Source organism: Electrona antarctica (assembly GCF_951216825.1).
Source record: "Electrona antarctica genome assembly, chromosome: 6".
Taxonomy (NCBI): Eukaryota; Metazoa; Chordata; class Actinopteri; order Myctophiformes; family Myctophidae; genus Electrona; species Electrona antarctica.
The window spans coordinates 12,295,083-12,322,582 of record NC_136811.1 but is presented as its reverse complement, the minus strand read 5'-3'; the positions used below and the strand labels follow the sequence as shown (position 1 = coordinate 12,322,582).

The 27,500-nt window shown below is 44.7% G+C and overlaps 1 protein-coding gene across 1 annotated transcript in view; it reads right to left on the bottom strand.

Annotated features, from left to right (window-relative positions):
- The window catches only part of grin2db (glutamate receptor, ionotropic, N-methyl D-aspartate 2D, b), a gene marked incomplete at its 3' end in the record, with an annotated part of 290,078 nt that overhangs the window by 102,322 nt on the left and 160,256 nt on the right, over positions 1 to 27,500 (bottom strand). The window contains 3 exon segments of the mRNA XM_079503474.1: positions 10,368 to 10,521; positions 16,317 to 16,485; positions 24,512 to 24,717. Coding sequence (XP_079359600.1) covers positions 10,368 to 10,521; positions 16,317 to 16,485; positions 24,512 to 24,717 — 529 coding nt within the window.

Sequence of the window (27,500 nt, the reverse complement as noted above, 5' to 3'; positions counted from 1 at the left end):
AGCAGGTTCTATTCCTAACAGACTGCAGGCACCACCGTGGCCCCCAGCAGGTTCTATTCCTAACAGACTACAGGCACCACCATGGCCCCCAGCAGGTTCTATTCCTAACAGACTACAGGCACCACCACCGTGGCCCACAGCCGGTTCTATTCCTAACAGACTACAGGCACCACCACCGTGGCCCCCAGCAGGTTCTATTCCTAACAGACTGCAGGCACCACCGTGGCCCCCAGCAGGTTCTATTCCTAACAGACTACAGGCACCACCGTGGCCCCCAGCAGGTTCTATTCCTAACAGACTACAGGCACCACTACCGTGGCCCCCAGCAGGTTCTATTCCTAACAGACTACAGGCACCACCGTGGCCCCCAGCAGGTTCTATTCCTAACAGACTACAGGCACCACCACCGTGGCCCCCAGCAGGTTCTATTCCTAACAGACTACAGGCACCACTACCGTGGCCCCCAGCAGGTTCTATTCCTAACAGACTACAGGCACCACCATGGCCCCCAGCAGGTTCTATTCCTAACAGACTACAGGCACCACCGTGGCCCCCAGCAGGTTCTATTCCTAACAGACTACAGGCACCACCACCGTGGCCCCCAGCAGGTTCTATTCCTAACAGACTACAGGCACCACCGTGGCCCCCAGCAGGTTCTATTCCTAACAGACTACAGGCACCACCACCATGGCCCCCAGCAGGTTCTATTCCTAACACACTACAGGCACCACCGTGGCCCCCAGCAGGTTCTATTCCTAACAGACTACAGGCACCACCTGTGGCCCCCAGGAGGTTCTATTCCTAACACACTACAGGCACCACCACCATGGCCCCCAGCAGGTTGTATTCCTAACAGACTACAGGCACCACCGTGGCCCCCAGGAGGTTCTATTCCTAACACACTACAGGCACCACCACCATGGCCCCCAGCAGGTTCTATTCCTAACAGACTACAGGCACCACCGTGGCCCCCAGCAGGTTGTATTCCTAACAGACTACAGGCACCACCTTGGCCCCCAGCAGGTTCTATTCCTAACAGACTACAGGCACCACCACCATGGCCCCCAGCAGGTTCTATTCCTAACAGACTACAGGCACCACCGTGGCCCCCAGCAGGTTCTATTCCTAACACACTACAGGCACCACCACCATGGCCCCCAGCAGGTTCTATTCCTAACACACTACAGGCACCACCACCATGGCCCCCAGCAGGTTCTATTCCTAACACACTACAGGCACCACCGTGGCCCCCAGCAGGTTCTATTCCTAACACACTACAGGCACCACCACCATGGCCCCCAGCAGGTTCTATTCCTAACACACTACAGGCACCACCACCATGGCCCCCAGCAGGTTCTATTCCTAACAGACTACAGGCACCACCGTGGCCCCCAGCAGGTTCTATTCCTAACACACTACAGGCACCACAGTGGCCCCCAGCAGGTTCTATTCCTAACAGACTGCAGGCACCACCGTGGCCCCCAGCAGGTTCTATTCCTAACAGACTACAGGCACCACCGTGGCCCCCAGCAGGTTCTATTCCTAACAGACTACAGGCACCACCGTGGCCCCCAGCAGGTTCTATTCCTAACAGACTGCAGGCCCAGCAGGTTCTATTACTAATAGGCCGGAAAAACAAGAACAACAACAACAGGAGCTAAATACAAGCTTAACCCATTTTGACCTGACATCGACATTAAAAAATGTCTTCTAAATCATGACTGTTTTCTGCAATATGTATGTTTCTATATCAGTGCTGCTCAATATTTCATGTCAGGGACCCCCAAAAATTATATGTATAACTGGCCACCGACCCCCCATCTGAAAATATGTTATTCCAGGAACCCCTCAGAAGCAAAGATTTGAGTTAAAAACGTTCGCTCTGAAAGAATATATATTCAAAGATTTGCGCCACGTTTTCACGATTTTTCAAAAACAGCAGACCTACAAGCTCGTAGCGCGGCACCGAGTGCCGCGCTACGAGCTTGTAGATCTGCTGTTTTTCAACAGCTAAAGCATAACATAATGTTCCTGAAGGGATTAACAGTGTAGTCTCCCGAGCAGCTTGGCTCCAGTTCAACTGGCTCCGTCACTTTGAATTACCCCGAGGGACATCTGTAGGAAATGACCCATAGAAAATAGACATGATACATTATTCATATTTGTAGGATAGATATATGGGGAATTGCCGACGAAAAAAAGGAAAAAAAATCACACCCGTGTTAAGTGAGGGGCGCTCTAATCATCGTACATCATCATCAACAATGGTGGTCCCTTATTGGCCAAGGGTTCCCACCGACATACATATGTCGATTTGCTCAGGCACGCATGACGTACATTCTCCATCCAATGTCAATGGCATTTAATGTTTGTGTGTCAGACAAGACAAACACTATAGCTGTTAGGCCTGACGTCGAAATTTAAAAAATGTCTTGTAAATTGTGACAGTTTTCTGAAATACCTCATGTTTCTGTATCAGCGGTGCTCAATATTTCATGTCAAGGTCAAAGTAATTGGCCACCGACCCGCATCTGAAAATGTGTTATTCCAGGAACCCCTCAGAAGCAAAGATTTGCGTTAAAAACGTTGGCTCTGAAAGAATATATATTCAAAGATTTGTGCCACATTTTCACGATTTTTCAAAAATAGCAGACCTACAAGCTCGTAGCGCGCCACTCGGTGGCGCGCTACGAGCTTGAAGATGTGCTATTTTTCAATAGCTAAATAAATTATAACATAATGTTTAAAACACCAAAAGGGCTTCCCGTCCCAAAATGGGTTAAAGGACAACTTTAGTTTTTTTTCCAACCAAGGTTCATGTTTTAGGTTGTTATTAGAGAAAGTAAAAGATGAGTGTTCATTTTTTTTCATTTGCTGCTTTCTTTCGTTTTAGGGATTTTAGTGGTTTTTGACAGGGGGGCGGGGGCATTCGAGCATGGGGCTAAATATGTATTTTTTTACAACATTTTATAGCAATTTATTTTTTTATTATTTACTCTAGTCCTACTAAACCCCAATAAATTATATCTGGCCACAAAAGATCACGAGATCTACTGAATGTGTCAAACTGACATATTGAGCCTATGCCACACAGTGTGGCTTCCCCCCAGTAGGCTACCTTCACATTCAGTAGATCCTGTGATCTTCCGTGGCCAGATGTAATTTCCTGGGGTATATTAGGACTATAGTAAATAATAAAAAAAAGAAATCGCCATAATATTTTGTAAAGAAATACATATTTAGCCCCATGCTCGAATGCCCCCGCCCCCCTGTCAAAAACCGCTAAAATCCATAAATCGAAAGAAAGCAGCAAATGAAGAAAAAATAACGCTCATCTTTTACTTTCTCTAATAACAACCTAAAACATGAACCTTGGTTGAAAAAAACTAAAGTTGTCCTTTAAGAAAGAAAGAAAAGCCAACTGAGCAGACCTAATAATCTGCAGTGGTCTATAAGCAGGCGGTTTGTTTCCTCGTCTGCTCGTTGTGGTGTTGATAGTCTCGCGTTACCAGACTGTCGCCTCTCGCAATTTCCAAATTGCTATCATCATACAGTCTGGAGCAACGGCAGAGCTGTCATGAGTAAACTATAAAGCGGTAAGTGGAGCCTCCTCGCCACTGCCGTTTCGTCTTTACAGTTGCGCACATTTATCCTAATATGAATAGAAATCATCTAAGCATATATAGCATGTTGCTTAGCAGAAAAGGACATAAAGAAATCACACCCGTGTGAAGTGAGGTGCGCTCTTATCATATACATCATCATGTAACATAACATTTGCTCAGACATAATATATGACGTAAATTCTCCATTCATTGTCAATGGGAATTTAATCTTTGTGTAGGACAAAAATACTGATTTTCTCAGACACATATGACGTAAATTCTCCATCCATTGTCAATGGGAATTTAATGTTTGTGTTATTGTGTATCTCTACACTATAGCTGAATTTATAAGGGGCTAGCAGCGCCCCTCATAAACAGAGATGGGTTGGGGTGAGAGGTGAGTCTCTTATCACCTCATAAACAGAGATGGGTTGGAGGTGAGAGGTGAGTCTCTTATCACCTCATAAACAGAGATGGGTTGGGGTGAGAGGTGAGTCTCTTATCACCTCATAAACAGAGATGGGTTGGAGGTGAGAGGTGAGTCTCTTATCACCTCATAAACAGAGATGGGTTGGGGTGAGAGGTGAGTCTCTTATCACCTCATAAACAGAGATGGGTTGGAGGTGAGAGGTGAGTCTCTTATCACCTCATAAACAGAGATGGGTTGGGGTGAGAGGTGAGTCTCTTATCACCTCATAAACAGAGATGGGTTGGAGGTGAGAGGTGAGTCTCTTATCACCTCATAAACAGAGATGGGTTGGAGGTGAGAGGTGAGACTCTTATCACCTCATAAACAGAGATGGGTTGGAGGTGAGAGGTGAGTCTCTTATCACCTCATAAACAGAGATGGGTTGGAGGTGAGAGGTGAGTCTCTTATCACCTCATAAACAGAGATGGGTTGGGGTGAGAGGTGAGTCTCTTATCACCTCATAAACAGAGATGGGTTGGAGGTGAGAGGTGAGTCTCTTATCACCTCATAAACAGAGATGGGTTGGAGGTGAGAGGTGAGTCTCTTATCACCTCATAAACAGAGATGGGTTGGAGGTGAGAGGTGAGTCTCTTATCACCTCATAAACAGAGATGGGTTGGGGTGAGAGGTGAGTCTCTTATCACCGCGGCGTATTGGGAGTTTTCCCAACAACTGCAGCGGTCACCTTATCGCTTTAAAAAAATCACACCCGTGTGAAGTGAGGGGCGCTCTTATATCATCTTACAACATCAATTACAACATAATGTTTGTTTGAGCAACGGGTGCTAATGTTTGTTTTCGTCCTCAAAACAAACATTACATATCTCTTTATTGTCTATGGCGTTTTCTTAAACAAGCATCGTTGAAAGACAAACATTAAAGCTGTATATAGGAGGGGCTAGCGCCCCTCAAAAATAAGAAATGGCAGCTTCCTTACTCGGATTTCGGGAGCTTAGTTCCACAGACTCTATCCACCTTTTTCTTATAACCCATAAGTCTTTGCGTTTGTGTGTGCATAAGTTCCTCTTTCTCTTGCTGTGTTGCCAGTTTTGCAAGAGAAACAAGTGGCCAGGTCTATGAAAACAACCACAAATGAAAATAGCTGATCTACAAGCTTACAGCGACACATTGTAAGGTTGTACATCTGTTATTTAAAAACACATTGAGAATAAATCGATATATTTTGAATATTTTTTTAAACATTTTGATAAAAAAGGCACAAAATATGTTCAGATGGATGTCCGTGGACAATTACATATTCATTTGGGGTTCCTTGATGTGAAGAAATGTGGAAGCAAGCCCAAATAAGCAACTACTGTACACTTTACAATCAAGCCCAAAAAAACATCAACCAGCAACTACCAAAAATGTAGTGACTTTACAGAAAAAGGTTGCTTATAATAAGCAAACATGGCAACATGGCCTGAAGGAAGCAAATCACACACACACAAGGAGCCCCAGTACGTTGGCGGGGAAAAACGTGGATATAGCATTCGGAGATTGTGGAATAGTTGTCTGGCTACACGAGACTATGGTGTTGAGGACAGTGAGAGGATCCCCTGGAGGCCTCGATCCGCTCAACTGACAACGACTACGTTGGGGAGACGTGATTGGTCCAGAGGGATCGCCGTATGTTGGGGAGACGTGATTGGCCCAGAGGGAGCGCCGTATATATTGGGGAGACGTGATTGGCCCAGAGGGAGCGCCGTACGTTGGGGAGACGTGATTGGCCCAGAGGGAGCGCCGTACGTTGGGGAGACGTGATTGGTATGGCACCTTTCCAATTAACGCCAGCTGGGAATCTGAAAAGTTTCATTCCATTACAGCAACATGTGGGACAGGCAGTGATGGAAAGAAACGAAGTACGTTTACTTAAGTACTGTACTTTTACTGTACACTTTTGAGGTACCGGTATTTGTACATTACTTGAGTATTTCCAATTTACAATAGTCTACTCCACTGTGGGCGGCAGTGGATCAGGGGTAGAGTGACCGGATGGGAACCTTGCGGTTCCCAGTTCGAACCCGGGCCCCCCCAGAGTAGGGCATTCACTTCTAGTCATTTCTACTAGTTGACTAGTTGCCTAGTTTACTAGTCGACTAGTTGTTTAACTACCTATTATGTACAAAAGAAATTGTTACTAGGTACTTTATAAATTTTGATTATAATTACAAAACATGCAGTATAGCCACTTCAGCCTTATATATACATTTCGTCCATTTGAAAATAGCCGATCTACAACCTCACAATGCGTCTCATCAGCTATTTTCAAAGGATTTGTATACATTTGAAGACTTGTACTTTTGCTTTTGGTACTTTAAGTACATTTTGATGCCAATACTTTTGTACTTTTACTCATGTACATTTTGAATTCCGGACTTTCATACTTGTATATTGCAGTATTGATACTTATACTTAAGTAAAACATTTGAGTACTTTTTTCAACCACTGGGGCTGGGGCCCTGCTGGCGGGCTGTGAGGGAATTGAGTATTTTCTATAGTGCAGTATTTAATTAACACTTTTTATGCCCCGGAATGTTGTGTTATGCTTAGCTGTGATTGGACCATAGCAGTTTGGGGAGGGGCTTAGCTATAGGTCAATTATAAAGACGTGTTGTGGACACGTCCTGGGCATCATAAGTGTCTACGTAAAACATGTCAGTACTTTTTTTTCCCCCACCACTGAAAGTTAGCATGTTCCTGCATCAATTGAAAGAACACCTCTCCTTGTCTGAGAACACCACCGACATTAAGTATACAGGCCCATTTTGTTAACCGTCCACAATCCATCACTGAGACACATACAGTAGCGTGTACTATAGACAGACATGGCACCATTCCATAGTGAGCATTAGTGAGGACGGAGGCCCCGTATATGGAGATGTTGTTGAAAAAAGGCCAAATGTTTCCTTTAAGCTTGCTTTAGCGGTCTTTAAGTATTGGCACCTAAGCAGCTGCAGCTACGCTTGTCCAACCACTAACAGCCGTGCAACACCATACGAACAGCAGTTGGCAAGATATGGACAATTACCGTCTCCATGCTCAGCCACCTTGATGCTCAAACAGAATGTCAGCTCTTTCAAACTATTGTCTTTACTCCTAATCACTTACACTAAGCATCTGTACACGTGCCAGCTATCATAATGAACACAGTACATGGGCCATGAACGTTAAAGCATCCATCTTTATGACTCACTGTAAGAGAGACACGGTAGCTGTGTACGCTCTGTCTCGTCCACCTACACTTAACAACGTGATTAACGTCACAAATTAATCTGCGTCATTCTCGCCTTGTGTTTGAGGTGGCAGCTTGGATGCTAATTTAATGTGGAAGATCACGTCTGTTACACTAACAGTCTACTAGGTTAAATCCTTGCCGTTAATTTGACTCAAATGAACATTGAGGATGTCACCGTGTGCCCTGGTGGCGACACAAGAACGTCTGATAGCGTGCCAACCTGTATCGCAGACTAAGTCTGTCTTAACCCATTCAGGTCTGACGTCGAAATAAAAAAGAAACGTTTTCTAAATCATGACAATTTTCTGAAAGATTTGAGGCACATTTTAACGATTTTTCAAAAATAGCAGACCTACAAGTTCATAGCGCGCCACTCGGTGGCGCGCTATGAGCTTGTAGATCTGCTATTTTTCAATAGCTAAATTATAACATAATGTTTAAAACACCAAAAGGGGTTCCCGGCCAAAATGGGTTAATGCAATGACTTTAGTTCTCACCCTGTGGTCCTATTCGAGTGTCTTGGCTCAATTTAATCTCTCCTCAACAACAGCGGGATCCTTCATCTGTCTCTTTAAGCACTCTGCTGCTGTTGAATCTATTCGCTAGAGGATTTTAAACGGACATTTCCGAAGCACTGAGAAAACTGTTGCGCCTTTCTTCGTCCTTTTTTTCTTTCCAAACTTGACTACGGTAGCGGTGGTCTCAAAAACATAAGGGAAACTTTGACAGGAAAAGACTCGCTCACCGTATGGAAAACAGAGGTAAAAATCCTTAAACTGAGACTTAGAAGGAAAAAAAATCTTTATTTTATCATGCTCATAAAGTGCTCTGTGCTCAAAGTGCAATTAAAAAGCAAACGTCAGTGCTATATCACGTTTTACTTCTATTTTCCATACGGTGAGCGAGTCTTTTCCTGTCAAAGTTAAACTTACATTTCCCCCAGAATTCTAAATAAGAATCGTGCATGAGTGAACGAGTTACGCACCCAAGTATACGTGATTGCACGGCTAGTGTTGCACAATGAAAATAGCCGACCTACAAGCTTTAAGGTCTTCATCCATCATCGGGATACAAATGGACCAATCATCGAGCAGGCATTTTATGTACAACGTGGCCACCCAATCCTGATTGATGGGTGACAGTGATGTATACCACAATTACGGTATAGACCAATCCCAGCGCTTAACCCATTCTGGGCGGGAACCCGTTTTGGTGTCAGCATTATGTTGTGCTTTAGCTATTGAAGATCTACAAGCTTGTAGGTCTGCTATTTTTGAAAAAATCGAAGAACAACTGACATAGAAACATAGCTTTTTCAGAAAACTGTCAGGATGTAGAAGACATTTTTAGAATCTGATCTCAGGTCTAAATGGGTTAAACGTCCCATCCTGGCGTCCTCCACTCCCTCCTTAGCCCCACGTCCTCCACTCCCTCCTTAGCCCCACGTCCTCCACTCCCTCCTTAGCCCCACGTCCTCCACTCCCTCCTTAGCCCCACGTCCTCCACTCCCTCCTTAGCCCCACGTCCTCCACTCCCTCCTTAGCCCCACGCCCAAGCGAGGAGATGCGATGAGGACAGACTGCTCCACGCTCAGTCAGTGTCAGTCGAAGCGACAGCAATTACTGTACTTACGATGTAAATGGTAAAATGGTAAATGGTGCATTTATATAGCGCCTTTATCCAAGGCGCTTTACATAGATTGTGCATTACATTCACCCATTCACACACACATTCATACACCGATTGCGGCGGAAGCCATGTAAGGTACCAACCAGCACATCGGGAGCAATTTGGGGTTCAGTGTCTTGCCCAAGGACACTTCGACATGCAGCCAGGAGGAGCCAGGATTCGAACCGCCGACCCATGGATCATTGGACGACCTGCTCTACGTCTTGAGCCACAGTCGCCACAGTCGATGTTGTCACCAATCGAAATGCAACACATTGTGAGCTTGTAGATCGTCTACTTTTACGGAGCAACACTGCCACGCAACAGAGTACAAATCAAGCACTGGAACAGTGGTTCTCAAATTGGGGTTCAGGGACCTTCATTATGGGGGGTCCTTGAATTTTCTTTTCTTTTTTTGAACCACTGATTTAAACCCTACTCCAGTGAAAAGTGAAAAAAGTGAAAAAAGTTAATGGAAAAGCATTCAATGTTACAATCACATAGATTAAATTAACCTCTTTCAGCACCATGGACAGCACCGCCTACCCGTCATGCCTGAGTGAGAACTAAAAGTAATAATTCAGCACCATTAAAGAGAGGACAGTTCTGTGTGGATCCATTTGGTTCCATTTGCACGCTCTCAAGAGTTATGGGGAGTTCTTGAAGAGAAAAAAAATCACACCTGTGTGAACTGAGTGGTGTAACTCCCCTCTCCCCCTGCCTCTCTCTCTCTCTCTCTCTCTCTCTGTGTAATTAGCACTAGGCAACAGTGCAACACTATCTCTCTCTCTCTCTGTTTCTGGCACAACAGCGCCACTTTTTCCCCTACTGGTACTCATAGTCACACACACAGTCACATAGGTTAACACGGATATTGCTGTTCTTTTTTGAGTGGTTGCACCACTCAAAAAAGGTTTGAGGAGCACTGTATTAACCCGAGACCGCATCTCTGTCTGCAATTTTTGAAAAATCGTGAAAATGTGTGCAAATCTTTTAATATATATTCTTTCACAGCAAAACCCCCAAAAAATGGGTTAACCCATTTAGGCCTGACGCCAAAAAAAAAAAAAAAGTCTTCTAAATCCTGAGAGTTTTATTAAAAACCCCATGTTTCTATTTATGGTGTTCTCAAACATATTCATGTCAAGGAACCCCAAATATATATGACATTGGCCGCCGACCCCCATCTGAAAATATGTTGTTCCAGGGACCCTCTCAGTAACAAAGATTTGAGTTAAAAACTTGCTCTGAAAGAACATATATTCAAAGAATTCAGGCACATTTTCACGATTTTTCTAAAATAGCAGACCTACAAACTCGTAGCGCGCCACTCGGTGGAGGGGGGGGGGGGGGGGGGGGGGTTAGGTTATAGTTAGCCGGTTCTTACCGAGGAAGGCGGACGGCGAGACGGTCCCGTTGCTGCGGGACACCATGACGCTGATGCCCGTCTCCACGAAGGGCACGGAGAAGTCCACCACCTCGGAGCGCTCCTCGTTGATGGTCAGAGAGCCGATGGCCATGTCTGCACGCTTGTACACCACCTGCAGGTACAGATAGATAAGAGGTTTTTATTTATTAAAGTGTACTACTACATCATAAGATGCCCTGCAGCCCCCCACGTTAAAAAGAGGCAAAGCCTTTTACATTAAAAGGTAAAAGGAGCAGACAACATTAGCAGGAGAAAGTGCTGATGCATTCAAAGTGCATGTGTGTAAAGTGCTATTCATCTCTCAGGATGTTGGCCTTGGGGGCAATATGTGGCGAGCATTCAGTGTCCTGATGGTTTGGGGGGAAGAAACTGTTGGACAGCCTGCTGGTGCTTCCTCCTATATGCTCTTGAACCTCCTACCAGGCAGGGCTCAGGCATTATGACACCACCAAGGCCTGCCAAAATACATTTCTGTCGACAAAATCAACTCATGATATTTAGTCGACTAAAACTAGACTATCATATGCCATCATAAAATAGGATTACAATTTTCATTTAAAAGACTATATCAAAATTTGTCAAAATCAACACTGATCCATGAGGGGGCCCAGAGCAACTGAAAATGTATAGGCTCCAATGATTTAAGGTCCGGTCATTGTAACCTTAGCTCTAACAGGCTATTTCTTGAACACAAAGATGCACAAACGTGGTAAAGAATTTCAGGATGCAGATCACGGGTAACAGGAAGCATCGCCATATATGGCGACTGCCAATTATCACAGGCGCTGAACAGAATCCTGCCAATGCCTCTGGGCATTCCTGCAATCTGCAGGCCTCTCACAACTGATTGATGGACATTACTGAGGCTTCCAAATATGATTTAAATTTGTGTCCAAGCTGTCTAATAGCATGCTTAACTCATTTAGACCTGACATCGATTCTACAAAAAAAGACGTCTTCTAAATCCTGACAGTTTTCTGAAAAACCTATGTTTCTATGTCAGGCTCAAGCTCAAGCTTTTTCATGTGAAGGACCCCAAAAATGATCTGTAATTGGCCGCCGACCCCCATCTGAAAATATGTTGTTCCAGGGACCCCGCCCCCAGAAGCAAATATATGAGTTAAAAACATTCGCTCTGAAAGAATATATATTCAAAGATTTGCGCCACATTTTCACGATTTTTTCAAAAATAGCAGACCTAAGGGTTCCCGCCCAAAATGGGTTAAGACGTACTTTGTTACAGCAAATATGTAGCTAAGCTATGTAGCTCAGCTACATCATGTAGCTTAATCTGCCCAACACTATACCCTTATACTGAGATCAAGCAGTTGATAATAATGTCCTCAGAAACTACCGTGTTCAGGGATACTTCAGTTCTCACACAGAGGTCACTGACTGAGGTCATCACTCTGTCATCTGACGACACCCCAAACCAAGTAGCATGTGTGCCCAATTTCAGGCTGGGGCTTTCTTCTGAATCCCAGGAAACATGGCGCGGCCTCTCTTATGCCGGGGGGCACTTTATAGGCCATTTCATATCTACAAAAAGAGCAGCTCTTATAGCCAAGAACCACTTCCTCACAGAGTAAACTAGTTTTTTCTAGACAGGGCATTGAGGGCAACCTGCCTAATAGCCTCCAACTTCATCAGCAGTGGCAGTGGAGCAACATCGATCAGGTTCAGCCTAGCTGTAAACTCAGTTGACACACACACACACACACACACACACACACACACACACACACACACATACACACGCACGCACGCACACGCTTTCTCCGCAGTGCCATCTTCTGCCCCAGTGCTATTTTAATTAATTTTCCCAAGGCCTTGTCATTTTTAATGCATTACAGTTATACCAGTCGCTGCGATGTTTTCCGCCGTAACAAGTTCTGCTATTTGGAAAGTCTACTAATCCAATCCACTTGGGTCTCTGCTTGTCAACTCGCCATTTCTTACAACGACGTTAGCAAAAAAAAAAAGATGAAGCCAATATTAATATTTTCTTTAAATCCTCAAAGGGGCGCCGTTGGGTTCCTTCCAAAGCCGAGCTACAAACGCAGCACAACTCCGATGCATCTCCCAGGAGGAGTGCATTAACCCATTTTGGGCGGGAACCCCTTTTGGTGTTAGCATTATGTTATGCTTTAGCCATTGAAAAATAGCAGATCTACACGTTCATAGCGCGCCACCGAGTGGCGCGCTATGAACGTGTAGGTCTGCTATTTTTGAAAAATCGAAGAACCACGGACATAGAAACATAGCTTTTTCAGAAAACTGTCAGGATGTAGAAGACATTTTTTAGAATCTGATCTCAGGTCAAAATGGGTTAACCCTCGTGTATCTATTTATCCTATAAAATAAGCTCCCATTCGTCTGTCCGGGCCGCCGATCAAAACAAAACAGAAAGCCGGAAAGTCGCTATGTGCTGATTGAAAGAGTCAACTGATAGTTTACCCCCAAAATGACCGCTGGGGGCCTCCTATGCACAGCTTTGTGTGTTTGTGTGTATGAGCACGGATTGTGCTCAGCTGATTGGCTGAGCACGGAATGTGATGTTTGATGAAGTATGAAGATAGGAGCGCCCCTCACTTCACACAAGTGTGATTTCCCCCTCCCCCTTATCGATTACTCACCCACTGAGACTTGAATTAATGGATAGTTTGCTTGGTTGTTTTGATGACAAGCAGTGGCTCCCTATGGAGACACAAGACTCCTCTGTGTCTCTGTTGGCTTATAGGAATGCGACAAAACCCACACACACACACAAAGAAGTCTCCATGGGATGAGTAATCGATAAATAAATATCCCTTTAATGGGTTCATCTACATTAGACATCTGTACTTCAGAGCAGAGAACGGGGGAAGGGGGGGGGGGGGGGTTAGAGAGAGAGGAAGGGGCCGTGAATCCTTTGGATTACCTGATCAAAGTAGAACGCCACAGTTCTGAAAGACCATGATCTACAGACCACACACACATTAGCTGCACAACATACTAGGGAGGGGGAGAAAAGGGCTGGCTCGCTCCCCTGTGTGTGCATGGTAATGTGGCTCAGTAGACAGAGGGGGGAGGGGGGCTGGACAGGGCTCAGGTCTTAACATTGCATATGCATAATGACAGAGAGAGAGAGAGAGAGAGAGAGAGAGACAGAGAGAGACAGAGACAGAGAGAGACAGAGAGACAGAGAGACAGAGACAGAGAGAGAGAGAGAGAGAGAGAGACAGACAGAGACAGACAGAGACAGAGAGACAGAGAGACAGAGAGACAGAGACAGAGAGAGAGAGAGAGAGAGAGAGAGAGAGAGAGAGAGAGAGAGAGAGAGAGAGAGATTGTTAGTTGATAGTTTTTGGATCCCATAGCAACTGGAGTTGGCCTTTGGCCCAGACAGAATGTCCCCTCCTGTGGGACAGACAGAATGTCCCCTCCTGTGGGACAGACAGAGAGAGACACAGTAGGATGCCTTAGCGGAACAACGTCCCCTGTATACCCATCTGAGAGTCTGTGTGTGTGTGTGTGTGCGTTCACATCAAACCACCTGGGTGTATACTTGTGTATACTATCTTTCTGTTGGGTGTGTACTCCTACAGTATATGGTCCATCGATTGGTTCATGAACTGTCTGTGTGTGTGTGTGTGTGTGTGTGTGTGTGTGTGTGTGTGTGTGTGTGTGTGTGTGTGTGTGTGTGTGTGTGTGTGTGTGTGTGTGTGTGTGTGTGTGCATGTGTGTGTGGTGTGTGTGTGTGTGTGTGTGTGTGTGTGTGTGTGTGTGTGTGTGTGTGTGTGTGTGTGTGTGTGTGTGTGTGTGTGTGTGTGTGTACACAGTATGTGTTTATACGTGTGTGCCTGTGTGCCTGTGTGTGTATGTGTGTGTGTATGTGTGTGCGTGTGCACAGTACGTGTTTATACGTGTGTGCGGCTGTGTGTGTATCCGTGCCTGCATGTGTGTGTGTGTGTGCATGGCACAATGCCACACACATTGCCAGAAAAATAAGTTGGCTAAGCGAGACCGCATACGGCTTGGCGGGGGGTGTCTGGCGCTGTGTGTGCATGTGAGTTTGTGCATGTGTGTGTGTGTGTGTGTGCACGTGCTTGTTAGTGTGCATGGGCATGTCTGTGCAGAGGAATGGCTGTGAATAGTGCACACATTATTTGTGCATACTGCATATTCCACAGAATGCGTATCTGAGTGTATTCCCTGCATGTAGCACGATGATAATAATAAATCGCAACTTTGAATAGTAATGCATCTATTGCACTCTGAATGCATCAGCACTTTTGTTTATTTTTTACCAATGTTGTCTGCTCTCTCTCTCTCTCTCTCTCTCTCTCTCTCTCTCTCTCTCTCTCTCGACTTTTTTAATGTTTTGAACGCCTTCGCCTCTATGTAATATTGTGTTGTTTTTAAATGTGACAAGCACCATGAGTTGCACAGAACTGCATTTTTCTCCTCGTATGCCTATAGTCAGTGTGTATTATGGAAGAACAATGAAACCGACTCCCATATATTCTCCTACTTTCCTGTGAATGTGAGCGAGTACTGCGCGTGTGTGTGCGCGCGCGCGCGTGTGTGCATGTGTACGTTCGCACATGTGTGTGTGTGCGTGTGTGAGATAGGCTAAGCGACAGCCACCAGAGAGTCCCTTTGTGGTTGAGGGCCTCATATCATCTTGCAGTGATTGACGTGACAAACTGTGTTTAACTGGTCACCAAGGAGCCAGCAGCACCGCATGCAGCCCCACACACACGCACGCACACGCACACACACAGCGCGCGCGCGCGCGCGCGCAGCTACACAGCACGCCAGCAGCAGCACAAACACTTCACTGGACACACATGGTACAGTATAGGCTGCAGATAACAACCGCACAGCTTCCCTCGGAGACGTGCACGCTCCCTCAAAACCACTCTCCAAGAGCATTTACGGCCCCTGGAAAAAGAGGCAAAGTCCCCCCTCCCCCTTACTGTACACTGTTTACACCGTTACACCCTTATTTATATCGTGTTCTTTCTTTTGCTTAGCACTGTATTATGTGTACGTCATTAACCCATTTTGACGTCGTTCTCCGATTTTTCAACAAAAAAAAAATAGCAGACCTACAAGCTCATAGCGCGCCACTCGGTGGCGCGCTATGAGCTTGTAGATCTGCTATTTTTCAATAGCTAAAGCATAACATAATGCTAACACCAAAAGGGGTTCCCGCCCAAAATGGGTTAAATGTTCTGATGAATTGAAAGCGGAGGAGGACCCCAACGTAAACGAGCTTTCTAGTGCCTTTTATGGGAACTTCAATCCTCTTAGCAGACCTTGTACAGTATATTGAACAGTGCTTTCCTCCAACCGGTGCTCATTCCACAACCTGTTAATAACATTTTCAATCAATCACGTTTAACCCTTCACCCTAAAGCCCCAAAATATCGATTCTACAAGCGAGTTGTGAGCTTGTAAAACTAGGTATTTTCCGGTGCACGTCACACAGGCCCGGCACGTATACAGTGAGTAAGGATCAGGCGTAGCTCCTCCAACTCCAGCCCCTCAGCGTAACCTCTTTGATCCTAATCCTAACTAAACCCAACCACAATATGTTCCTCATTGTAAGTCATTGTAACAGTTATTTTACGATAAAACATCCATATTCCTCGTGAGGACCAAGAACATTCTCAATCTTCACGCTGTATTTCTGAAATACTATACTATTAAGTATATACTAATAGAGACACAAATGTAACGCCCGGGATTCGAACTCAGGTCTCCCGAGGTGAAAGTCCAATATCTTAACCGCTACACCAAAGGGATATCCCTATGTGGACCGGGGGAGATATTAGACTTTGTAAGTCATCAGGCTGAAGCAGTGGATCCCTCTGCCACGCACGCACGCAGGTGCGCACGTGCGTGCATACGAGTACTTGCCTCTCCGATCATTCCGTTCCACACGCCGTCAATCTTCTTGCCGTGCTTCCCGTTGGTGACGAGGTAAAGGTCGTAGGTGAAGCCGACGATCTTGGCCAGCCTCTTGAGGATGTCGATGCAGAAGCCCTTACAGCACTGCTTCATGGGGGCCACACCTTCCTGAATGGAACTGTGGCACACAGGACGAGAGGAGAGGAGAGGAGAGGAGAGGAGAGGAGAGGAGAGGAGAGGAGAGGAGAGGAGAGGAGAGGAGAGGAGAGGAGAGGAGAGGAGAGGAGCATAAACAGACAGATGATGGTCTTAACACATTCCGTACATACAGTAGGACGTCTGGAAACGTCATAGGGAATCGAACCGTCGGGTGCATACGACGTCTGTAGACGTCCTAGCGCATCCTCAATGATACGGGGCGAGATAAGAATATTCTGAATTTTTTCCTTTTTTTTCTTTTTTCAGTTCGCCTTTCGGCTACCGTATGCTACGCTCTGGGCTCATGTTAGCTTACCATTGACTTAGCTGTTAGCGTGGCAGAAAGAATGACTCGTCTCTCCTAATCCAGGGCGCTCTCCGTGGTTTTGAACGGATCGATATACTAGCGCTTCATTTCTGCTCCTCATCCGTCTCTCCCGCAAAATATGAACGCTTTTTGGATCATATATCGTATAAATTAAAACAATAGCAATGTAAGCTATAGCAATGTAAAGCAAACTTTTTTTTAGCGGATTGTTTCCGGGTTGTGGGTTTCAGGGTAAAAGCGGCCATGTCTTTCCGGCACCCCAGAGCTCCTATTTTGAAGGAATCCCGGCACCGATTGTGTTAAAGTCGCTTTGAAAAAAATAAAATTAAAAATAACTTTAAATAAATTAAGCGAACAAAAGCAGTCAAATGAAAAAGTAAAAAGGGGCAATTAGAATTAGGTGGGTTTTAATCATGTCAGGGGGCATGAGGGGGCTGCAACCGTCTGTCACCCCAGGTTCGTCGTTTTAGCACGGTGCGACTACAAAGGAAGAGGGAAAGAGAGACAGATACATAGAAGAAATATGTATCCGTGCGTGTGTGCTACGGCGTGCGTGCGTGCGTGCCCCTGAGCGACAGCCATATAACCAAGTCGTGCGGGGTACGGTCTGTCATTCCTTCGGGAGGCGCTGAAGCAGAGAGTCCCCCCCCCCCCCCCCTCTTCGGTGTGGTCTTATTACAGACCCATGAGTCACCCTCCAGGGGCCTGCAACTGACTCACATATCGATCAGGGTCAGAGGGAACGGAGCCCAGCGCAGCCTTAAAACATTCTGGGCGGGAACCCCTTTTGGTGTTTTAAGCATTATGTAATACTTTAGCTATTTAAAAATAGCAGATCTACAAGCTCCGAGTGCCGCGCTACGAGCTTGTAGGTCTGCTATTTTAAAAAAATCGTGAAAATGTGGCACAAATCTTTGGATATATATTCATTCAGACCGAACGTTTTTAACTCAAATCTTTGCTTCTAGGGGGGGGTCCCCTGGAAGTACATAATTATTTTCAGATGGGGCAGCCAAATACAGATAATTCTCGGGGTCCTTGACACGAAAAAAGGTTGAGAACACTGACCTAAAACATTTTAGTTTTTCAGAATTTCAGGATTTGGACGACATTTTGTAGAATCTAGTCAGGTCTAAATGGGTTAAGGACACCTGATGGATGTCAGTTTGGGGGGGGGGGGGGGGGGGGGGGGGGTTGGGGAGGGGGGGGGGCATGACGGGGGGGGGGGGGGGGGGGGTACACGACGACGTGGCGGTCCGCGTCATCGGACAGTCGTTCCGTGAGGGTTTACGTCACTCGTGGAGTCGTGCCGGTCAAACGGAGGGTGTTGGTCATTGTGGGACGCTTCCTGGGGGTTTGATGCTGTCTTTGTGCAATGCATCGGCTGCTCTTTATATATACGACTATCTCATAGTGTTTTTTTTTTTTTTTTTTCAGAGGTCCGATTCACAATTTAGGCATTTTGCAGCTAGAACCTCGACTTAGAACGACTTGCAAGTACGCTATAGTTAACAAACGACAGGGTAAATATATAGTACAAGGAGAAGGACGCAGTGAACGAGACATTAACCGTGTATTGAATGTGTGCATTAATGGTTCCTTGGTGATATTGGGGTTCATTGTGGTTATACAGTTCATGCAGACGTGCTGTTTGATGGATGGATGTATATATTTTTTACATTATATAACCTGCATACTATACAGCAGTGCTTCTTCAACCCTTTTCACATCAAAGCCCATTATTTATTCTGCATTTGTGCCACGACGGACCACCATTGGATGACATTTTAGCCAGTCAGAAACAAAGCTTAGAATATTTAGTTGTCATTGGATGAGATTTTGTCCACAATAACAGGCAAACATTGATCAAAATAACACTTCTTCTACATTCTCTTATTGTGTAGATGTATAAATTAAAGATGGAGTGCCACAATTTTTGTATTTTTCCAGTTTTTCCATGTGTCAATGAGGTGACAGTACTTCATTAGACACCCTGGAGTCGTTTTTATGTGCAATGGTGTATTGACTTTGTATTTAGGGTTTCTTCCTGGAGGCTGAACCCTTGACAGTCAAACGGGCCAATGAAATAAACAGTAATATAGTGACATCACACTATCATCCCCTCCCTTAACCCCTCCCCCTTTATCACACAACTACAGCTGTGGGTGCGGCTTCAGTTCAGGTGGATCACCACCCATCACCACCGACCAGGCAAACCAGGCATACTTAATGAACTGGTGGGCGTGTCCGCATAAAAGCATGATTTTAACAAATACTGTCCATCTCCAAGTAATGCAGCTGTTTAACAATAACTCTTGAGAGCGTAAAATGAAACCGAATGGACCCGTTTCATATTTAAGCTCTCAAGAGTTAAAGATCTATAAAAGGTCCATTTGACCAACTATCCATCATTTAGCTGGGGACCGCCTGGAACCCCCTCAAGGGACCACTGGTTGAAAACCACCGCTCTACAGAGGTGGGGATGAATGTGTGCAACAATAAACAGGAGGCCTGTACTGTACCCAATGCAGTGCCACCACTGCTATACTTGCTATTATGCTGTGATAAAAAAGCTCCCTGCCAAAACGTGTTCTAGCCCGATGTATATAGCTACGAAGGAACAGTGCATCTGAGCCAGCAGTCGTGCATAAATATTCTGTGGAGTGCGTCGTCTCTTTTCCAGCAGGGTGTACGGGGTTTCTTCTTTCTAGTTTTTAGTATTGACTGTAGCGCGGAGAGCCCACGGGCCGAGGATAGGAGGGGAGATCAGAGGAAGCAACACCTGCTCCATATCCTGAACAACGTATAGTGCCTCAAAGAAAAAGCAAGTTAACCCATTTTGGGCGGGAATTCCCTTTTGGTGTTTTAAAGCATTATGTTATACTTTAAGCTATTGAAAAATAGCAGATCTACAAGGTCGTAGCGCGGCACCGAGTGCCGCGCTACGACCTTGTAGGTCTGCTATTTTTGAGAAATCGTGAAAATGATGTGGCGCAAATCTTTGAATATATATTCTTTCATAGCGGACGTTTTTAATTCAAATCTTTGCTTCTGGGAGGGGGGGGGGGGTGTCCCTGGAACAACATATTTTCAGATGGGGGTCGGCGGCCGATTACATAATAATCTTGGGGGTCCTTGACATGAAAATGTTTGAGAACCACTGACATGGAAACATAGGGTTTTTCAGAAAACTGTCAGGATTTAGAAGACATTTGTAGAATCGTTCCCAGGTCAAAATGGGTTAAACATGCATAATAGCAATGTCTAAAACGATATCGAAATAACATACTTTTGTGGTCAGGGCAAAAATATAAAAAACCAAAAAAAAAAACTAATCTAAATATGAAAAATGATGTGAACTGATATACTGTATACAGATCTGCATAATATATCTGGCATCTACCAAAATGTGCCCAGAAGTTATTCAAGGAGAAAGGCATTGCTATCGATCGACACGCCGCGGATGAGAGAGCCGGGCAACAACATTGCAGGGAAAGAAGAAAACACCACAGCATGCTAATTGGGTTATATATATTAAAATACAAATAATTTATTGATTACGTTGCCTGGTTGTGTTATCAGTATCGTATGCTAAATTATTGATTTAGACGTTCACAAGAAGACATCATCATTGTTGGTTGTTTTAATTTTTAACCGTCTGCAAACGAAGAACACGAGGGTGTAAATTAGTACCCTAGCCCGCCAAACCCGTTTCTGGTGAAGAAAAGGGTTTTCAACGGGCTACTCGCGGTCGCCTTTTTCAACCACCGACCGACACAACAACATCCAGGCAACATCCACACACAGCAGTTTGTCATTGTAATATTCGGTTATGGATATTTGGCTCTTCAAAGTAAGTGTTACACGCGATAAAACCTTGGCAGTACGCTATCGAGGGATTAATTAATGCTGGCGGTAAATGTATTAATTTTCGGCCCTACTAGCTGGATTTCCAGAGCCATGTTTTGCATTTCTCCGGCTCCGACTACTTTTTTCCAGCCACTGTTCTGCTCTAACAATGCTCTGCCAAATAGGAAGGCCAGGATTAATGTGAGAACAATGGAGCTGAGATACCACCTGTTGCAGACTTGATCGTTGTGTCTTAATGAGGTTAACGACACTTAATGATATCACAGTGTTTAACCCGCTTTGGGCGGGAACCCCTTTTGGCGTTTTAAAGCATTCTGTTCTACTTTAGCTATTGAAAAATAGCAGATCTACAAGCTCATAGCGCGCCACCGAGTGGCGCGCTACGAGCTTGTAGGTCTGCTATTTTTGAAAAGTCGTGAAAAAGGGCCCGCAAATCTTTGAATATATATTTCAGAGCGAACATTTTTAACTAAAATATTGGCTTCTGGGGGGGGGGGGGGGTCCCTGGAACTACATATTTTGAGATGGGGGTCCGTGGCCCAATAGAGATAATTCTGGGGGTCCTTGACAAGAAAAAGGTTGAGCACCACTTGACATAAAAACATGTTTTTTTCAGACAAATGTTAGGATTTAGAAGCCTTTTTTTTTTAATCGACCTCAGTCCAAAATGGGTTAATAATGACCTAGATAGCAAACTGAAAGGTATTGTCTTAGGGAAGAGAGGTGCTTCAGAACTGTATAAGCTTCCGTCCCTTGATGCTAGAGACAACTTAACCCTTATTAAACAGCAATGGGAGAAATTATTGCGTGTAAACTTCACCTCAGCACAGTGGGAGAGTGTCTTTTTAAAAAAAAAACACCACAGCTGTATCCAAATGTGTAAGATACAACATAATAACAAATCCAAACTATGCACAGGGCTTATATTACGGCATATTATAATAGATACAATGTATAATTCTGCTATGTTGGCACGGCTGTGGTGAAATAGGGACTATAGTCACTCACCTGTTGTGGCACTGCCCTCTATACTAGTAAAAGGTTGCTTTAGGTTATTGCTGCATGGCACTGTGCCAGTACAGTACAGTGACAGTACAGTACAGTAGAGGGTACAGTAGAGGGACCGCCACACGGTAACTCTGTCATTTCTCAACCGTTTTGGACGCGGGGCGGCACGCCGGAACCAGCCCGGCCCCCTGGGCACGTTCCTGTGGGCCTGGAACTCCCCCCCCCCCGGGAACCCCCACACAGAGTTGCACCACTCACTTCACACGGGTGTGATTCTTCTTTAACGGGCTACTTTTGCAAGCAACTAAATTCCGTTGTTCTGCCAGGCCCCCATGCATTGTCCTCTGTCGTTTTGTCGTCTGTCTATTATTGAGAGTCGTCTGAGCTTGCATTTTTTTATCTGCTGGTTTTCACAGCGTCACAGTTTTTCCGTAACCAACGGAAAAGCCTCTGGAACGCTCAAAGCCTTTTGGCTTCTCCTATCCCAGACATATTGGCAGGTGAGTTGTAAGCCTCTCCGTTGCCATCAGGGCATCATTACGTTTCAACCCGCTTGTAAAACACTGAGTGACATTCTTAATCCTCCCCTTGTCCCCTTTATGGCAGCACGACTTTTAACCCGTTTAGGCCTGACTTCAAAAAATTTTCTGAAAAACCTCATGTTTCTATATCAGTCGTTATCAATATTTCATGTCAAGGACCTCCCCAGAAGCAAAGATATGAGTTAAAAACTGAAACTCTGAAAGAATATATATTCAAAGATTTGTGCCGCATTTTTACGATTTTTCAAAAATAGCAGACCTACAAGCTCGTAGCGCGCCACTCGGTGGCGCGCTATGAGCTTGTAGATCTGCTATTTTTCAATAGCTAAAGTATAACATAATGCTTAGTTAAAACACCAAAAGGGGTTCCCGCCCAGAATGGGTTAAATGCTCCGTAAAACTTTTATGTTTCATACAATTGTATATCGTATTTATTTATATCCATTTTTTTTACCTTATACGAGACAATGTCTAACCACTTGAACCTTAGCGTATAATGCCTATATTCTGGGGGCAATCATTAGGCCTACAGGGAAAATATCAGATCTACAGATCTACACTGCAGTTCAACAACACGTCGTTGAGTTCGTAAATCGATTTTTGGCAAAAAAAAAATAGATCCAGATTTGTACATTTATTACTTTCTTTTTAATTACTTTTTATCCAAGGAAGTTTACTGTATTTTTTTTACCATGTGAATTGAGAACGTTTAATATGATTTCATTCTACACTAGCTGCTTGGAGTAATCTGTTTGGTTTGTATGTTGTGTGTTAACATGTTTTTCTGCAACGCTGCTGCTCAAAAACTAACTGCCCTGGTGGGATTGATATGGAGTTGTTTGATGTTTGTTAGAGCGTCAAGTCATGTCCGCTCCTCTTCCTTTTCATTCCTGTTCCAACGTGTTGCACTAGCCCATTTAGTTCTACATATGCCTTCTAAATCCTGACAGTTTTCTGAAAAACCTCACGTTTCATGTGTCAGTGGTTCTCAATCTTTTTCATGTCAAGGAGCCCCAGAATTATATGTATGGCTGCCCGACCCGCATCTGAAAATATGTTGTTCCAGGGACGCCCTCGGAACCAACGATTTGAGTAAAAAAACGTTCAAAGATTTGCGCCACATTTTCACGATTTTTCAAAAAATAGCAGACCTACAAGTTCTTAGCGCGGCACTCGGTGCCGCGCTAAGAACTTGTAGATCTGCCATTTTTCAATAGCTAAAGTATAACATAATGCTTAGAACACCAAAAGGGGTTCCCGCCAAAAACGGGCTAGACTAGACTGCTGCGCTACATTTGCATGCTGCACGGAGCACATACATTTTTTATAATACCTTCGACGTCGGCATGCTAATATCACCCTGCACTGGAAGACGACGGAGCCCCGAGTCTTTAAATTGAGATGCTTTCAAGGTAAATAATATCTAAGTTCCGTCCCTTGTGGAAGTGGGCTGACATCCAAAGTGTGAAAAAAGAAAGCGTGAACTTAAAAGAAATTCCAAGGCACTCAGTTGAGTTTAAAAACCCTAAAGATATTTTCATGGCTCAGCTATATATATATATATATATATATATATATATATCAAATAAAGCCGGGAAAGCATTGGCTATTTGAAAATAGCAGATATACAAGCTCACAGCATGCAGATCGTATATCACAGCGTGCATGCGATACTCAGTCAACACATGGAGTATGCATGCAATACTCCATCAACGCATGGAGTATGCATGCAATACTCCATCAACGCATGGAGTATGCATGCAATACTCCATCAACACATGGAGTATGCATGTAATACTCCATCAACACATGGAGTATGCATGCAATACTCCATCAACACATGGAGTATGCATGCAATACTCCATCAACGCATGGAGTATGCATGCAATACTCCATCAACACATGGAGTATGCATGCAATACTCCATCAACGCATGGAGTATGCATGCAATACTCCATCAACGCATGGAGTATGCATGCAATACTCCATCAACACATGGAGTATGCATGCAATACTCCATCAACACATGGAGTATGCATGCAATACTCCATCAACGCATGGAGTATGCATGCAATACTCCATCAACACATGGAGTATGCATGTAATACTCCATCAACACATGGAGTATGCATGCAATACTCCATCAACACATGGAGTATGCATGCAATACTCCATCAACACATGGAGTATGCATGCAATACTCCATCCCATCAACGCATGGAGCATGCCTGCGTGTGACCATACTGCGGTGCTCTGACCTGGCGTTGAGGGGCCGTCTGCACGGCACAGAGTCCCGGATGCAGGTCCCCGAGGCGGGGTCCGCCAGCTCCACGATGACAAAGGGACGCTCCTCCAGCGTGACCACCCGGAGGTGCTGGGCGTCGTCGGGGGGTTTGAGGAAGGGTCCGTAGCGAGACCAGGCCGGGTACCTGAGCCTGAGCACGCCGTTCTCCCACCAGCCTACCTGAACACACACACAAAGGCACACGCACACGCACACACATACACACACACACACACACGCACACACACGCACACACAAACACACACACACGTTAGACACAGTCTAGACATCTTTAAGCCCATGAAGACCTGCTGAGGCTTTTTCTACAAAAAGGTTTTTTCTTGCCAATAAGGACCTCCAAATTGATATTAGGCCAGAGGTGGGCAACTTTGAGCATGGAGAGAGCCACTATATATTTACACAATCACTCCAGAGGGCCACTATATATTTACACAATCACTCCAGAGGGCCACTATATATTTACACAATCACTCCAGAGGGCCACTATATATTTACACAATCACTCCAGAGGGCCACTATATATTTACACAATCACTCCAGAGGGCCACTATATATTTACACAATCACTCCAGAGGGCCACTATATATTTACACAATCACTCCAGAGAGCCACTATATATTTACACAATCACTCCAGAGGGCCACTATATATTTACACAATCACTCCAGAGAGCCACTATATATTTACACAATCACTCCAGAGGGCCACTATATATTTACACAATCACTCCAGAGGGCCACTATATATTTACACAATCACTCCAGAGAGCCACTATATATTTACACAATCACTCCAGAGGGCCACTATATATTTACACAATCACTCCAGAGGGCCACTATATATTTACACAATCACTCCAGAGGGCCACTATATATTTACACAATCACTCCAGAGGGGCCACTATATATTTACACAATCACTCCAGAGGGCCACTATATATTTACACAATCACTCCAGAGGGCCACTATATATTTACACAATCACTCCAGAGGGCCACTATATATTTACACAATCACTCCAGAGGGCCACTATATATTTACACAATCACTCCAGAGGGGCCACTATATATTTACACAATCACTCCAGAGGGGCCACTATATATTTACACAATCACTCCAGAGGGGCCACATTGCATAACACTGTCGGGAAGAAAGCTACTTAACTCCGTATTTTAACTTTTCTTCATTTATAAAATGTGTGAATAGAGTTTCTAGGTGAAAGTGCTTTTTTGACGTGCCAATATCTGCCATTGAGCCCCATTGTGAATTTCTCAAATTTGAATAAATAGGTTTGAATGGGGTTTCTAGGTGTAAGTATGTAGGACTAGTAGCATGCCAAAGTTTGTGCTATTGCCATTGAGAATGCATTGGGTGTTTAAGTTAAATACGGGGGGGACATATTTTGACAGCAGAAACTGCCTGTCATAATCCCCCCTCCCTATTCCAAAGCCCCCCCAGGTACATTATATATTTAAACTATTTTCAGCAATGGTACACTTGTTTTTTCAGTGGGTAGATCTTGTTGAGCTGGTCATTTTGAAAGTAGATCTCACGTCATAAATGTGTGGGCAGTGGGCACCCCTGCCCTAAGCCTACACCCCCACAATTACCAAAGAGGACGCATTTATTCATTATTTCTTGCGTCCCTGTTTTGACCCCTGCCTCACATCTCTGTTTTGATTTGATGTATTTGATATATTCATGATACAATTCACAAAAGAGCAGTAGGCTACATAATTGTCAGGATTGCACAAAAAGTCAGAGGAATGAAGTCATTTCAACTCGCTCTGAATCTAGTTGCTCTACTCTCCTGACACACACACACACACACACACACACACACACACACACACACACACACACACACACACACACACACACACACACACACACACACACACACACACACACACACACACACACACACACACACACACACACACACACACACACACACACACACACACACACACGTTTGTACAAAATACATTTTCCTCTGAACAGCCAGGGGGTCAATGTCAAACTTTGCTATTTTCTGAGATAATTGAACCATTAATCCATATGGCCTATACTTTTGTCTTCGTTCGTCATTCTGAATTTGGTTGCGATGCCTTTATAAGCCTCTTAAATGAATACCGGTATATACTTCATCTTACAGAATGACCTTTGATGTCTTTAATTCATGAATAAATATTGTTTTTGTTACATTCCTTCCCGGTGAAGGATCCAAAACCAAAGTGAAAACATGATGAATTGAAGAAAATATGGCCGTGGTCCAGTCCAACAGTTTTGGAAGAAATAAGGACAAGGACTGTTTGGAGGACATTTGGATCATACTGTGTGTTGACGTTTACAGTATAAGGGAATTGTATTCTCTCTCTCTCTCTCTCTCTCTCTCTCTGTATGGGGGGGGGGGGGGGGGGGGGGGGTGTCCTGTGTGCAGCTGTCCTGTCCTCCCATTAGCGGAATGTATAACAGCTTGTACTCAATTCATTGGCTACTGCTGAGCAATCCGTCCCATAGCGGGGAGGATATATAGCTTCCATTGGCTACTTCCTCGCAGAGGTGTCTGCAATCCAGCATGGATGCGTTTACCTCAATGGAGGTGGAACTGCACGTGCAATGCATCACTCTTTTCCACAACAGCTGTTAAACCGAGTGCACACGATACATGCGTCTGCGATGCGATTATTAAACCGAGTGCACACGATACATGCGTCTGCAATGCGATTATTAATGAAAAGCACCTTCAACTCTAACTGTTACAGAGCAGCAACAAACTGTAGGCTAATATGAACAGATCTATGGATCATCACTGCCACCCCTGAGGAAAATAAAAGGAAAGGGTTTGCGGAGCACTGCTGTACCGTACAATAGTGTTTCTGCTCATGGTCATTCAGTCTTCTCTGTGCTCACCAGTGGTGTAAAAGTACATTTACTTAA